At 50.2% G+C, this 14,591-nt stretch overlaps 2 protein-coding genes across 5 annotated transcripts in view; one reads left to right on the forward strand and one right to left on the reverse strand.

The window, feature by feature from the left end:
* The window catches only part of SGPL1 (sphingosine-1-phosphate lyase 1), a 51,195-nt gene extending 47,689 nt beyond the window's left edge, over positions 1-3,506 (forward strand). For all 4 annotated transcript variants that reach the window (XM_036264803.1, XM_036264805.1, XM_036264804.1 and 1 more), the window contains one exon: positions 18-3,506. In XM_036264803.1, the coding sequence (XP_036120696.1) occupies positions 18-158 (141 nt within the window). In that variant the 3' untranslated portion in view covers positions 159-3,506. The remainder of the gene's footprint in view (positions 1-17) is intronic.
* Positions 3,507-4,808: 1,302 nt separating this feature from the next.
* PCBD1 (pterin-4 alpha-carbinolamine dehydratase 1) lies at positions 4,809-10,416 on the reverse strand. The gene is made up of 4 exons (XM_036265590.1): positions 10,365-10,416; positions 7,229-7,360; positions 6,654-6,734; positions 4,809-5,265 (listed from the first exon to the last, which is right to left on the reverse strand). The coding sequence occupies exons 1-4, from the start codon at positions 10,365-10,367 to the stop codon at positions 5,167-5,169; spliced, it is 315 nt and encodes a 104-aa protein (XP_036121483.1). The 5' UTR covers positions 10,368-10,416; the 3' UTR covers positions 4,809-5,166.
* Positions 10,417-14,591: the final 4,175 nt, after the last annotated feature.

The raw sequence follows: 14,591 nt of genomic DNA on the forward strand, positions 1-14,591 counted from the left end.
CTCTGACTGGATTGTAGGGTGCGATCTACGGCATGGCCCAGACCGCTGTCGACAGGAACCAAGTGGCAGAGCTGTCCTCGGTCTTCTTGGACAGCCTTTTCAGCACAGACACTGTAACTCAGGGCAGCCAGATGAATGGCTCTCCAAAGCCCCGCTGAGCCTGGGGGGCTGCTGGCCTTCAGGGGGTTCTCAGGTGTGGACAGGCCACACAGCTCAACATCCGGTCCTGCCCACAGAGCAGACGAGACAGACCACACGACTGCTGGTCCTCAGGATTCGCGTCCTCCTCTAATCGTCCTTCTGCGGGTTCTGATGTGAAGACCCCAGAGGATTCCATTATGTAATTCCTTTGCCCCTGCTCTAAATATTGCACTAGGAATTGTTTTAACTATTTCCTTCTCTAACCTCTCTAGCTTTCACGTTCACGTAATCATTGTGTGGCAGCTCTGACCTGTCCTGATCCCTCAGGCAAGCTGGGGTACAGTTCATGAGATAGAAGAAGGTTTTCTTCGTCATCTCAGGCCAATTGACTTAGTCAAATAGGAAGCACATGTAACAGAAGTTTCCCGGGTGGGTGTTAGGTGACTAAGCAGTAGGCTTTTCAGCCCTACTCGTTGAGTAGGTTAGTTGTCTCTCTCAGAGTTACTTTCACTGCAACTTGTTTTTCCAGGGCACAGGTTGACCAGGCCGTTGTTGTCATGCAGGGTTGGTGTGGCCAGTCTACAAGGCGGAGTAGCGAGTGGTACATTGTCCTCTTCTGATGTGTAGTCTCCATTTGATGCTTGGTTTCCACCATCTTTGGGAATTGTTATTTTAAACTATGCTCCCACTGGTTTGTTCTTGAACTAGGAAGAGAATGTAATTCCCAGAGAATCTAGGGCTTTCTGGCCTTAATGCTGATCCTCTGAATTGGCAGTTTTCAGAGCACACCTGAGCCCTCTCCTGGGCTGGAGATGATCAGAAACCGGACACTTTTCTATGCTTTCCTGAGTATCAGGGTAGGATGAGCACCCAAATTCAAATGTATGTCACCAAAGTTCATGGTGGTCCTCCCCTTCCCCACTGCTTTACGCCATCCCGTATGTATGAGAACATGTTTGCTAGAAGGAACAGCTCAGAGCACCTTCACAAGTTGCCTTGATTTACCCTGTGGGGCAGGAAGGGCATGGGAGGGCCCCCAAGGCAAGGAAGAATTTCTCTCCATTGGTGTGTTCTTCCAGCCTCAGTCTATTTTATTCAGCTCCCAAAGGTACTACGGCAGTTTAGCCTCGGGGACTGGACACTTCTCAGCCCTGGCTAGGGTGAGGTAAATACTTTGGAATAGGAAAACATGATGGTGTCAGTTGTAGCCTAGGGCCTGGGATTTCTTCCTAAGACTAGATGCTCGGGATGATGCAGGGATAGGACCAAACCCTGTGCCCACTTTCTACCTTTTTCTGCTCTGCATGGAGCCTGGATCTAGGCCGAGCCACTGTCCTGCCCTAATGACAACATATTGTATGTGTGCCTTTTTCCTCAGCGGGAGCAGTATGGCTTCTGACCTAGGCCCTGGGGATGGGGAATCGGTCCTTGAGGTTTTAGTCGGGTAGGGGAATCCTTAGGATAAGTCAGGAGAAACTCCTCTGTTCCATTACCCTTCTCAGGGATCCTGAAGGTCCAGCCTCTTCAGGCTGGCATCCTCTCGCCCCCTCCCTGGGTGTGCCAGTTGGGAGAGCCAACATGACCATTTCCCCAAGCTCCTGACCACGTTTGTCCGAAATGTTCTTTAGCACTGTACTTCCTGCACAAAACTGTGACTGGCCGTGTCATTGCAGGGCTGGTGTGTGTGTGTGTGTGTGTGTGTGTGTGTGTGTGTGTGTGTTTCCTCCTGTCCATCATGGGTTCCAAGAGTGATTGGTGTGCATGTGTGTGTGTGTTACAGGGAGAGGCTGAGGTCCTTCAAACATGGAGCTATGTTCCCTGTTGTTGCTGAACTGGTGGGTACCTCCTGAAAGAGGAGGTGTGGTTGGATCTCTGCATGAATTGTCTTTTATGTCTCCAGTGCATTCATTATGTTGAAGGACGTCCAGGGACCCACAACCACCCAGCAGGCACCACTGAGGTTTGTCAGCTGCTTCCAGTGTCTCCCCAGGACCGTCCCCTGTGCTGTGACAACATTGCTTCCGGGGTGGGCTGGGGTGGGGGTCTTGAGGTTGTTTTTCAAAGGGACTTACTGTAGCCACTTTAAGTTATGTTTACGAGCCTTAGTTTGACTTAACATTTGGGCTTTCCGTTCTGTGTGTAGTAACGCCCAGGAGGGCAGACGTCCTAACAATAACATGTTGTTAGCAGATGTCACATTGGCCTCTGCAAAAACTGTACTGTCTTGTTTCTGATTAGAAATCATGTGACTCTACTGCCATGTCACTTTTAATATTACCAGTTTTTTACTTGGAAAATGGTACTTGCCTCCTTTAAATCTTTTCTGTCTTTAACCTCCCACTTCTCATCTCAATGCTCCCTTCCTAACTGCAGCAATAATCTCTTAAAAAGTGATTAAGTAAATAAATGTCCCAAATCTTAATTATTGTGGATGGTTGCATTCATTTGTTTATTTAGGTGCACACGTGTCATCCCAGATGGGATGTTGGCAGCTCTTGACCAGCTGCTGGTGAGAGATCGCCCCCTTGTGGTGACGTGTGTGTGTGACCACTGATATTAGGGCAAACAGACCTGAGGGTGGGCAGCACGCCTGCCCAATTCCCAGCACTTCCTTGGCTCCACCAGGAGAGATGGTCATACTCGCTTTCAGGGAGGTCTGGAACTCAGGTTTTTCCTTTCCCAGGGCCAGGGCCCTGCCTTATGTTGTCTGTCATCTTCCTCATCCACTACTGCTTATACCTTAGTGATGGTTGAACCATCTGGGGTAGTCTCCAGCCAGCTGGGCAGTGTAGCTGTGTCTAACCAAAGGACGCTGAGCTTCAAACCCTGTATTTGGTTTGGGAGCTGACAGAACCCTCATGTTAATTTTGCAACTGCAACTGCTGAGCGCCTTGTTCCGTTATGACTGAGAAGTGAGACGTCTTTCCCAAGGGTTGTTCGGGTTCCCAAGGCGCTCATTCAGGAAACCACTCAGACTTTGCCAGAATCAAGTTGAGGAATGCGGCCTTTGCTATAGTTTTCTGCCAAATGACTGTTTCCTGAGCACCTGCTTGCTTTGGGGTAAACCCTAGAGAGAGGGGCCAGGACATGCTTTGATAGGAGACGTGGTCCATCTGGGAGATGGTGTCTGGTGCTTACACCTGCTCCTTCCAGCTGAGAGCCCCTTTGCCTTCTCTGTGGGTTCTCGGTAGCAGTGAGCCACTTCAAGCTAGACCCAGTAGTGACAGAGTAATGGCAGAGGCCTGATTTGACAGCCACCAGCTACTGCCTGGGTAAGCAAAAGTCAGGTGTTTGAGAGCCTTTTCTTGGTTTGGACTCTTAACTGCTTTAGTTTTTCTTGTGCTTTCTTCATCATTTTAACTTCAGCCCCTATATGTTCAATTGTTTGAATAATTTTAGAATAAATATGTATTTATAAAAAGTGTTGCTTGTGTTTGTGTCCCACATAAAAGTGCCTCATACAACTATCATGTCCTCTGAGTTCGTGTTTCAACCCTTGATCCATGAGAGGAAGCAGAGGCAGGAAGATGACATAATGCGTAGTCCATACCTCCTTGTCTAGTGGCTTCTGCCTGCAACCCACAGTCGTCAGGTTAAAGTATACTTAGAACAACGTAAGTCAGAGTGGAGCACATGGGGCACCACTGTCTGAACCTTGTTGGTCTTGATAGTTGGCTTTGCTGAGAACATGCTGTTAACACAGGTAGTGATCCTCCTTCCAGCATACAGGCTGGGCAGGGGTCCTGCTGGTCCCTCTCACCAACAGTATGCTTATTTCTCACCTACTGACCTTCCCTGGCCCGTTGCAGGACCAACTCTTCCAAGGTGACTGGGTTGTGACATTGCTAGGTCCCTGCTCCAAGTGGCCCTGGCGTTTGCAAGTTGTCTCAGTACCCAGGCAGCCTCAGGTTAGGTGTCATAGGTGAGAACTCTTGCATAATGGCACACACGAAATGATAGCCACGTGGCAGACACACAGGTAGAGATGCCCCTGCTCTTGGTGGCCCCTTCTCCCAGTCCTGGCGCGGCAGTGAGAATGTTTTGTCCTAGGGAGTTACTGGGTTGGAGAACCAATTTGCGAATCAGCTCAACTCTCAGGTGGTAAATAGCTTGTCATCTCCTGTGGTTTTTGTCGCCATCCTTACAGAGTAAAAAGCAGTCAAACCTTGAGACGCTGGCTAAATCCCTAAGTGTAAAAGCCATCAGGATTAGAAGTCTCACTAAGGCTGCTGACCAACCACATGGCCCCAGACTGCCTTGCTAGTCGTAGGTCTCACTGTGCGTGGACACAGTGCCTTTATCTCTGTCCATGACACGTCAGCCATCTGCCTCTAGGATCTGGTTCAGGTCTTTGAGTCCCAACTCAAAGGAAATTCAGATTCACTCGTTAATCACTCCCTGTTCTCAGCTCATTTCCTATTTTTGCATCTAGTGTTGACTTCATTCATCCTGCCTAGTAACTAGTAGCAGTTAACTGTTTTCCTGTTTAATTCCCCTAGTTGATAATGAACTCCTTGAAGGCAGGCACGGTGGTCTGGGCCCTTTTCGCCCAGTGCCTTGCACACAGCAAGTGCTTTAAATGCCTGCTGACTCCAATTTGATTGACCTGTAGAAGAGAAGATTCTAGAGCCAGAGGCCAAGTGAAACTGTTTTATTTGAGGCATAAAAGCACATGTGTTTCACATAGGGGGTTGGCACTAGGGTTCTGGTTTCTAAGATAAGATTTTGCCTATCTTAAGACACAGCTTCTTGGGAAATGAATTAGAAAGGGAGCAAGATACAGCTTGGAAAGAAAATCATGACTGTTGCTGGGAAGGTGGAAAGAATGGGAGTATCTTATTCAGATTAGTATACATTTAATAGAGGTGCTGACATCTCTCCACAGCAAGGACGCACCCCTAAATGGAGGCAGCAGGTGGACATGGCAATTTTGACTGCAGTAACATTGGAGGGCTCCCCTTCCTCTCACTGGATTTCCAGCTCAGCCGCCCCTTTCCCTGAGGATTCAAAGCGGAAAGGCAGGGTCTAGGTCATGGACACTGCTACTTGTTCGATGAAGCTGGCCAGGTTTATGTCCCGTTCCGACAGGCCTGCACACTCATGGGTGCTCAGGGTGATGTGCACCTGAAACAAAACCAGAGATGGGCCAGCTGATTGCACGGACTGCCCCTGAGAGCGGGCGAGTCACCAGGGCCGGGCGCAGCCACACTAAGCTCCAGCATGCAGTGCCTCGTTTCGCCTCGCTGCACAGACGCGGCATTTTTTGCAAAATGAAAATACGACCCTCCACTAGCAAAGAGATCACGACTTGCTGAAGGCCTAGATGATAGATAGGTGGCATTTTTTTTTTTTAGCAATAAAGTCTTTTTTAATTAAGGTGTGTACATTGTTTTCTTTAGACTTAATACTATTGCACACTTACTAGACTACAATAGATACAATATAATATAAATATAACTTTTTTTTTTTTTATCCTCACCCGAGGACATTTTTCCATTTTTTGTACAGATAGAGTGGGAGGGAGAGAGAAGAAGAGATAGAGAGAGAGAAACATCGATGTGAAAGGGACACACCGAGTGGCTGCCACCGCACGACCAACCAGGGTCAGGGACAAACTGCAACCGAAGTACGTGCCCTTAGCGGGAACCGAACCCGGGTCTCTCCGGACCGCAGGCCGACGCTCTAACTGCTGAGCCAAACCGGCCAGGGCTAAATATAACTTTTATATGCACCCAAACCAAAACATTTGTGCAGGACTTCACTGAGGCAGTGGCTCGGAACCCCCACTGTCTCCGAGGTGTGCCTGTAGTGGCCAGCACTATATGTCCCCTGGGGCTGCCTTCCTGGTGTGACAGGTTTTTATAACAATGCAAAACTATCTTCTATTGCATCTCCAAAAACAATGGTAACTGCAGCTATAGCTTAAAAATGATATACCCACATACTAAGAGTTCCCTAAAAACCAAAGGCGAGTCCAAAAACCAACTCCCAACTCCTACTAAATGCTGTCTATTTACAGCTCACGTCTTTTCACTTTCATTTTCATGTTTTTAGAAAGAGTCCAGGATAGCTCTTGGCACGTGGCAGGGATTTAATGACGGTTTCAGTCCATTCAGCAGAAATCTGATCTGTTTGCTGTACATGGCTATTCTTGGCTCAGTTTTATTCCTGCTTCCATACCTCCAGAAAGACTCAAGCCAGAGATTTACGGTAGAGCTCCTAACAATGAACATGTCTGATTCCTACAGCCTTTCCTTCCTTGGGTTTTACCTTCTTGATATCTACTTGACCCACAAGTTATCTCAGTGTTTTAAGTTGCATTCCTTTAATTTGTAGTGAGAATCTTTTCCAGGGGTTTTTATGTTGATTCTAGGAAGGAGATGAGCGGAGCAGGAGGAGTGGACAGCCTGGGTGGGGAGGCCCATCGGGAAGTCCCAGGAAGGGGCCTTCCGAGCAAGGCGGAGTTCTCCGAACTGGAGCGTGGCCACACACAGCAGGCACACATCACTCACCTTGTTGTACACGTTGAACCATTCAGGGTGGTGGTCCAGTTTCTCAGCCTGCAGGGCCACTCTGGTCATGAAGCCAAACGCCTATTTAGTGAAGTGAGACCCAGGTTAGTGTTTTGAGAGAGACTGCTGGGCACTCTTTATGGCCAGTGGAGACCTCGATGCAGGAGGACGGACAAGCTTCCTATAGGGAGAACCCTCCAGCTTTCATCGCTCCCCAGCATCTTACCGCTGGTTCAGAGGCTGGAGTTCGAGGGGGTGTCTCTGCAGTAGGAATAAAGTTTTGTTACTTGGATCACTAACTAGGTGCAAACACCAGAGCGGTGTTCGGTCTTGGCCAATCTTTTGTCTGTCTAAAGTGTCTTCAGATGGACGTCTGTCTCCTACCTCCTCTAAGGATTGTTTCTCCAAGTTCGAGGTGCAGAGAGCCCTGCACCCTCCTGTCCCCAACGATGCCCCTTTCCGAGTAAGCTGCAGAAGGGTGGTGTCTGAGAGTCTCGGTTGACAAGACTTTGGGGATGGGGACACGTGTGACACCGTCAGCCCAGTCTCGGGACTGCCCCACCCTGGTGCCATACCCTGCTGAAGTCTTTGAAATGGAACTGCTTGAAGATGGCATCTCGGCCTTCCAGCTCGTTCCAGCCCACAGCTCTCAGGTTTGGCAGCAGCTGGTCCCTCTCCTCGGCACTTAGCCTGTGTGCTTTGCCAGCCTAGGAGAGGGAAAACCAGAGGCCCGAGGGCATTTCTCTGTACAGGACAGAAGAGGGCCCAACGTTTGGGGGAACTGAGCCAGCCTCCACCAGCTACGCTGGGTACAGGTGACGCAGTCAAAGGGCAGCTGGTCTAATGCAATGGACAGGGAGGTGTCAGGGTGGCGCCCTGCTCGGGAGGTGGGGCCCTGGTGCGTGCACTGATAGGTTCTTTGACTCACATTGCACCCAAAAGGACAGAGAATTCTGAAGTGTAATGCAAATCACATTGAACTAAGAAACACCACCCCCCACCAAAATGAGGTCTCTTACACTAATGAGGGAGTAAAAACAAAACCTAGCCCAGACGTGTGTGTATGACAACACAACCTTTCAGACAAAGAGCACCCTGACCGCCCAAACTTCCTTTCCCATTATGGACCGTGTGCAGTCTGCCTCCATGCCCCTGCCTCCGTGCCCCTGCCGTTACTCGTGTCAGGTACGTTAAAGAGGACACTGAGGCCTAGAAAGGGGAGATACCACTGCACTTCCCCAAGTTAGCACAGGCATCGTTCTCCTAGTAGGCCTGTGCCTCTGGACTCCTGGGGCCGGCCAAGGACCCAGCACTAAGACACATTCCAGGCGGCCCCTAGCTGCGGGCAGTGGCCACGCACTGGCTCTGCCTCCCGGTGCGTCCTCCATGATGCTCCCTTGCAGCCTCTGGCTCCCAGCGGCCAGGCCTCGGGCTTCCAGACACATCGACCTTTTCTGCCAGCCTGGGAAGCCCGAGCAAGAGCTTGGTTAAAAGTTGGAAGTAACATGGCCAGAGGCGATTGGCAAACCTAGTGCCTGTCCGTATATTTACCTATTGTGCAAAGTGCCCTCTGGGCAGCCCAGATTGGCGCAATTCAGGCCATGAGGGAGCTCTCAGAGAACAGAGGAAGCACAAGTCGGTTCTATCCTCTGGGAGGACCCAGGTCTCGGAGCTTACAGGGCCCCAGGATTAGGCTCCTGAAATGGAACCAGGAAAGGAGGAAACTAAAGTACTAAATTAAAAATGAATCAAGGTCTGAGGAGGCAGTGTGAGGGAGGTTGATGCCGTCTATGAGGCAGCCCCAGACGAAGCCATGGGTCGAGCTGGCAGCAGTTCAAGCCCCAGTTCTGCCTCGCTCATCTCCCTCGGCTTCGCAGGTAAAGGGGACAAGAATTTCCACTTCACATCAGCAACAGTCAGTGGGACACTTTAGTAAAGTTTGTTGTTATTAAAGAAATGTCACCTGCATTTTTTTTTTTTTTATCCTCACCCGAGGGCATTTTTCCATTTTTTGTTCAGATAGAGCGGGAGGGAGAGAGAGGAAGAGAGAGAGAGAAACATGGATGTGAAAGGGACACATCGAGTGGCTGCCACCCGCATGACCAACCAGGGCCGGGGACAAACTGCAACCGAGGTACGTGCCCTTAGCGGGAACCGAACCCGGGTCTCTCTGGACTGCAGGCCGATGCTCCAACCGCTGAGCCAAACCGGCCAGGGCTGTCACCTGCATTTTTGAAAGGAAACTTCCTTGGGCAAGCAGGCTTAGGATGGGCCTTGTGAGTTTGGGTGGAACTGGAAAAGCGCTCCCACAAGTCCATCTTTCTCTCCCTCCCAAGGCTTGTGCTCCCTCTGCACAGCCTGCCGTGGCTGGCTCCTTTCTGGGCTCCGGAAGGCTGGAGAAGGCAGACAGGTCTGCATCTCTCACCCAACCCTTCTCTGTTCCAGAGCTGGCTGCTCTCAGTGGCTGATAAGCCTGTTCCACGTATCCAGGCAACCAGATGACCAGATGTCACCAAGGCATCAGAGCTCACTGTTTAGTTCTTTGGCTCTGAAAGGAGGGGGTGGGTGCTAGTGAGGTCCCCCTTTCTCTTTAGAGTCTCCTGGAACCCCCCAGGACGCACAGCCAGAGACTGAACTTGCCCTTCTGAGATCTGGGATCAGAGGGGGACAGGGGCTGTGCTTACTTAGTAAATCCCAAATTAGGCCTGGCCCCGCCTCTGGGAGAGTGTGCCCAGGGGTTATTGATTACCCATGCCCTGAGTCTTGGGGGCCCTCAGTGCACCTCACAGTCAGCCTCACCCACCACTGCCCCTTCCTCTAAGCATAGCCTTCAACACGCCCTCCCAGGTGTCGCTGCAGTCTGGACCGCTCCTAATGCTTCAGGGCCAGAAATGGCTTAGGGGCTCCTCTCCTGGCTGCCTCCAGGTCTCCCCTGCGTCCCTAGCTGAGGAGGGGAGTGGGGGAAGTGTTGAAGCACAGCTGAGCGCAGGGCAGGCCCAGTGGGAAGTGGGGGCGGGGGGCTCAGCCTGGAGGACAGGTGCCCCTGAGCAATCGTATTTCCACAGCTGGGCAAGCCTCAAACAGGCACCAGGGGCTGGCCCCGAGGCCAGGGACAGCACAGGGTGCACAGAGTGCTTAGCCAGCCCCGTGCCCAGGAGTGCCAGCCAGAAGGGCAGTAAACAGGCACGCAGCGGAACCCACGGATTCAACCTCCCCTCCTCACACCCACACTCCTAGGCGCGTCCAATCCTCACCTCCAATGCAGACCAGAACGCTGCCACCAAGGGGGACGATCACGGCGGGCTCTCGGTGCCCCCCCCCCCCCCCCCCCGGCCCTAGTCCCACCGCCCCACCTGTACCCTGGGAGGTCACTAAGCCCCGCCCGAAGTGTCGTGGTGCGGAGGGGGCACTGGCCTGGGAGCCAGGGGCAGGCCTGGCTGTGACCTGGACCTACCACCGCCCTCTCCTGGCCTCAGCTTCCTCAGGGGCACCGCCCGGGGTGGGGACGCGGCGGAGACCCCGACTCACCCGAACCAGGCGCGTGCTAACCTGAGAGGGGCTCGGAGGAACCCTCCCCCACCTTTCCATCCCACCCTCCCCCGTTCTGCTCGGGCGGGGCCCCTTGAGGCCTCCTTCATCCCCTCCGACCCCACCGCGCGCCCGTTCCTGCGGGGGCTGCCCCACTCGCGGTGGCGCGCGATCCCCCCTCACCATGTCGGGGCGCGACGTGGGCGCGGGCGGGCAGCAGGTGGCGGCGGAGAGGGCGAGCGCGCGGGGTGCACAGGGCAGCTGTGGGGCGGGGCCGGGCTGGGGCCGCCCCGGGGCGGGGAGTGCAGCGGGGAGGGGCCCGCCGTAATCATTAACCGCGGCCGGCTGCGACCGGCGCCGGCGGCCTCTGCTCCCTTCCAGCGGTTTCCTCGGTGCCCTTGTTACAAGGAGCTGGGGGCTCCTATGCAGGCTCCAAAGGCTGACTTCAGCGGTCGAACCCTGCCGTGCCACTTACCAGCCGTGTGACCCCGGCGGAGAGATTTTCTTTTTAAAAACACCGTGTTTAGGTACTGATCTACAATAAATTGCCCATATTTAAAGTGTTCAATTTGATGCGCGTTGACATATGCATGCTCCCATGCAACCATCACGTTCAAGATCATGAACATATCCATCACCCTTAAAGGGTTTCCTCTTCCCTCCTCAGACATTGGTTTGCTTACCCTCACTGTGGATTAGACTGCGTTTTCTAGAATTCTATGTAAATGGAAATCGTACAGTATTACTCTTTTTGTGTGTGTGTGTGTGTTTTTCACTCAGCAGAATGACTTTTTGAGGTTCACCCATGTAGTTGCAGGTGTCGATCATTTCTTCCTTTTATGGCTAAGTTAAGTTTATTTCATAGTACTACATTGCCTTGGACATGTCACAATTTGGTTATCCATTTGCGTGTTGATGGACTTGTGGATCGTTTCCAGTGTCTGAGCGCTGTGAACTTACACACGTCTTTGCACGGATAGATGCTTTCATATTTCTTGGGCAAATAATACCTAGGAGTGGAATGGCTAGGTCACACGGTAGATGTGTGTTTATAACTTCTTGGGGAACTGCCAGAGTGGTGGTACCATTGTACCTCCCAGCGTGGTCTGTGAGTTCCTGGTCGCTGACACCCTCACAGGGGCACCAGAACATGGTATGGTCAATCCTTCGTTTTAGCCATTCTCACTGGTGTGTAGTGGTAGCTCATTGTGGTTTTAATTTGAGTTTCCTTTTGATGTGCTTATTTGCCATTGGTAAATCTTTGGTAAATTGCCTATTCAAATTTTCTGATCATTTTTTAAAATTCAATGTTAGTTTTCTTATTGGGTTTTGAGACTTCTTTATTTTGGATATAAGCACTTTATCAGATATATGATTAGGAAAGTATTTTTTTTTAAGTTTTTTATTGATTTTTTTTTTTTTTTTAAGAGAGGGAGATTTGTTGTTTGCCTTATTTATGCATTCATTGTATGTGCCCTGACTGGGCATTGAACCCACAACCCTGGTGCATCAGGACGATGCTCCAACCAACTGAGCTACCTGGCCAGGGCTGATTTGCAGATATTTTCTTTGCATTCTCACTGTGTCTTTTAAAGGGCAAACATTCTTAAGTTTGATGAAATTCATTTATCAAATGTTTCTTTTATGGATTCATATTTTGGTGGTGTAACTAAGAAGTTTTTGCCTGACCCAAGGTCACAAAGATTTTCTTTTATGTTTTCTCTTATATTTTATAGTTTTTGGCTTTACATTTGGGTATGTGACCCATTTTTAGTTAATTTTTTATATGCTTTGAGTTATGGATCCAAATTAGCTCTGTGCATATGGATATTCAATTGTTCCTTTCTCCACTGAATTGCCTTTGTACACTTGTTTTTAAAAAAAATCAATGGGCCATGTTTGTGTGAGTTTATTTGTGGATTCTCTATGCTGTTCTATTGATCTATTTGTCCGTCTTGATGCTAATACCATTCCGCCTTGATGACTAGCTTTATAAGACTGGAAGTCAGGTAATAAAAGTCCTCTAAAAAAATTATTTTTTGCATTAACCTTTATCCCTATACTCCACTTTTATTCCTTTCCTCCCAATAGTGACATTTCTAATGTGTTAATATGTATTTTTGTTTGTACATGTTCTTGCAAAATAAAGCATGTTGTTTCATCTCTGTGTATTTTTATTTTTTGTAAATGGTACTGTTATGCCATATCTGATTCCAGAATAGTTAGTGGACAGAATAGAATAGTGGACAATTCAAAACAGAATAGTTAGTGGACAGTTGATCCTCATCTATGTTGCCATTTGTGTACTTAATCTGTAGCTTCTAACTGCTACTTAGTATTCTGTGGTGAGAACCCACCATGATTTATTGTTCTACCAGTGATGGACACAGGTTGTTGCCAGCTCCCTCCACTACCACCACCACTCCAAGCACATGAGCAGGGGACAGGCATGTGCGCGTGTGCGTGCACATGCATGCACACACACACACACACACACACAGAGCAAAACAACAAAGTGGTACTGCTGGAAACCTCTTTCTTTTTTTTTTTTTTCATCCTCACCTGAGGACATTTTTCCATTTTTTTGTACAGATAGAGTGGGAGAGAGAGGAAGAGAGAGAGAGAGAGAAACATGGATGTGAAAGGGACACATCGAGTGGCTGCCACCCGCACGGCCAACCAGGGCCAGGGACAAACTGCAACCGAGGTACATGCCCTTAGCGGGAACCGAACCTGGGTCTCTCCAGATCGCAGGCCGACGCTCTAACCGCTGAGCCAAACCGCCCAGGGCTGGAAACCTCTTTCTTAACTCAACAGCTCCCTGGCTTCTGGGAAGTTTCTTAGACAACTTCTATATGCGTATCCTATCAATCCAGCAGTCCACTCATGGGTCTGTATCCATAGATACTTCCAGATGCTGCCCAGATGTCGGCCCCAGTCCTCATCTCATCTGCAATGTGTGAGGTTCCTCACGCTTGGCATTATCTAGCTTTTTAATCTTTGCCAAGTTAATAGGTATAAAATGATAGCTCACTGTTTTACTTTGCATTTTTTCCTGATTACTAACGATTCTGAGCACCTCTTCATATACTTAGCATTTGGGACTTAATATTCAGAAATTGCTTTTTAATATCCTCTGCAAAGTTTTAGAATGTGCAGTGCTCTTCTTTTTTTTAGTTGATCCGCAGGAGTCTATACCTAGACATCAACTACTTGTCAGTTTTAGATATCACAACCACCTCCTCCCATTCAGTATACTGTATACTCACTTCTTCCATGCAGTTTGTTGGCAGAAATCTTATATTTTGGTGTAATAAGATTTATCTTTTTTTCCTCTATAACTTGATGCTTTTAAAGATTTATTTGATAAGCCCTCTTACCCCCCGCCACAGAAATGTTCTTTCTTTTCTTCTATTAACTTTGTAATTAGATAAATTCAGGACCGAATGTGAAAGGCCCCTTTAGCATGCAGCTTGGAGGATGTTAGCTAGTCTCCAAAGACGGCCCTCCAGTGAACCTTGACTCCCGGTGTTCACTTGTGGCTTCTGCTGGTCATCTGCCCGCCGAGGGAGAGGGGCTTTCTAGAGAACACTTCGCAGCCAGACCAGGCCAGCGTGGAACTATGAGAGACGGTACATTTCTATTCCAAGACACCATGTTTTGAGGTGGTTTGTTGTGTGGCAACAGACAACAGGACAAATAGATTCCTGAACAAAAATGAGCACCTGGAAGTGGAGTGTGAAGACCAAGCTGGAGCGCAGTTAGCTGGGGAATGGCGCTGGGAACAGGCAGAGGGCGGGCTTACATCGCCGTAAGAGGGTTCCGCGGCCGCCCAGGACCTCGAACGCGGCAGAGCTGCTCCCGCGCTAACCCTGAGAAAAGCCTGGGTCTACTACCAGAGCATCACTTTCGTTCACAGGGCCACCAAGTAGCCCGAGCTGGGAGGGAGGCAGGCCCCTCCCTGGGAGAGAGGTGCACAGACCGGCTCCCCCACGGCAGCGCTCTGGAGGCAGAGGGAAGACACAGGGCGTCCCGAGGAGTGGGGAAGAAGTCAGCTAAAATGTTAGCTAATTGGGAGCCAGGTGTTGCTGGCATGCCAGTCTGGAATGGCTGGGAGAGTTTGCACACACGAACAGCTTTTATTTGTGGGCCTCCGCCGGGTGCTCAGGAGAAAGTGGGGGCAGGGCAAAGGGGGAGTGAGACTTGCTCAGCCCAGTAGGGGCAGGAGGGGCCTGATCAGCTGCTGCTGTGGGAAAGTGCCAGGCCCCACCCCCACCTCCGCTCCACCCCCTCCCCTGTCTAAAAGGAGCAAAAGCCTGAAGCCGCTAGGAGAGGGCCAACCAACCCTGCCACTTCCAGGGCCCATATAAAGACTCAATGTGGCCCGGCCGTGTGGCTCAGTGGTTGAGC

Source organism: Molossus molossus, unplaced genomic scaffold (genome assembly GCF_014108415.1).
Source record: "Molossus molossus isolate mMolMol1 unplaced genomic scaffold, mMolMol1.p scaffold_m16_p_17, whole genome shotgun sequence".
Classification (NCBI taxonomy): domain Eukaryota; kingdom Metazoa; phylum Chordata; class Mammalia; order Chiroptera; family Molossidae; genus Molossus; species Molossus molossus.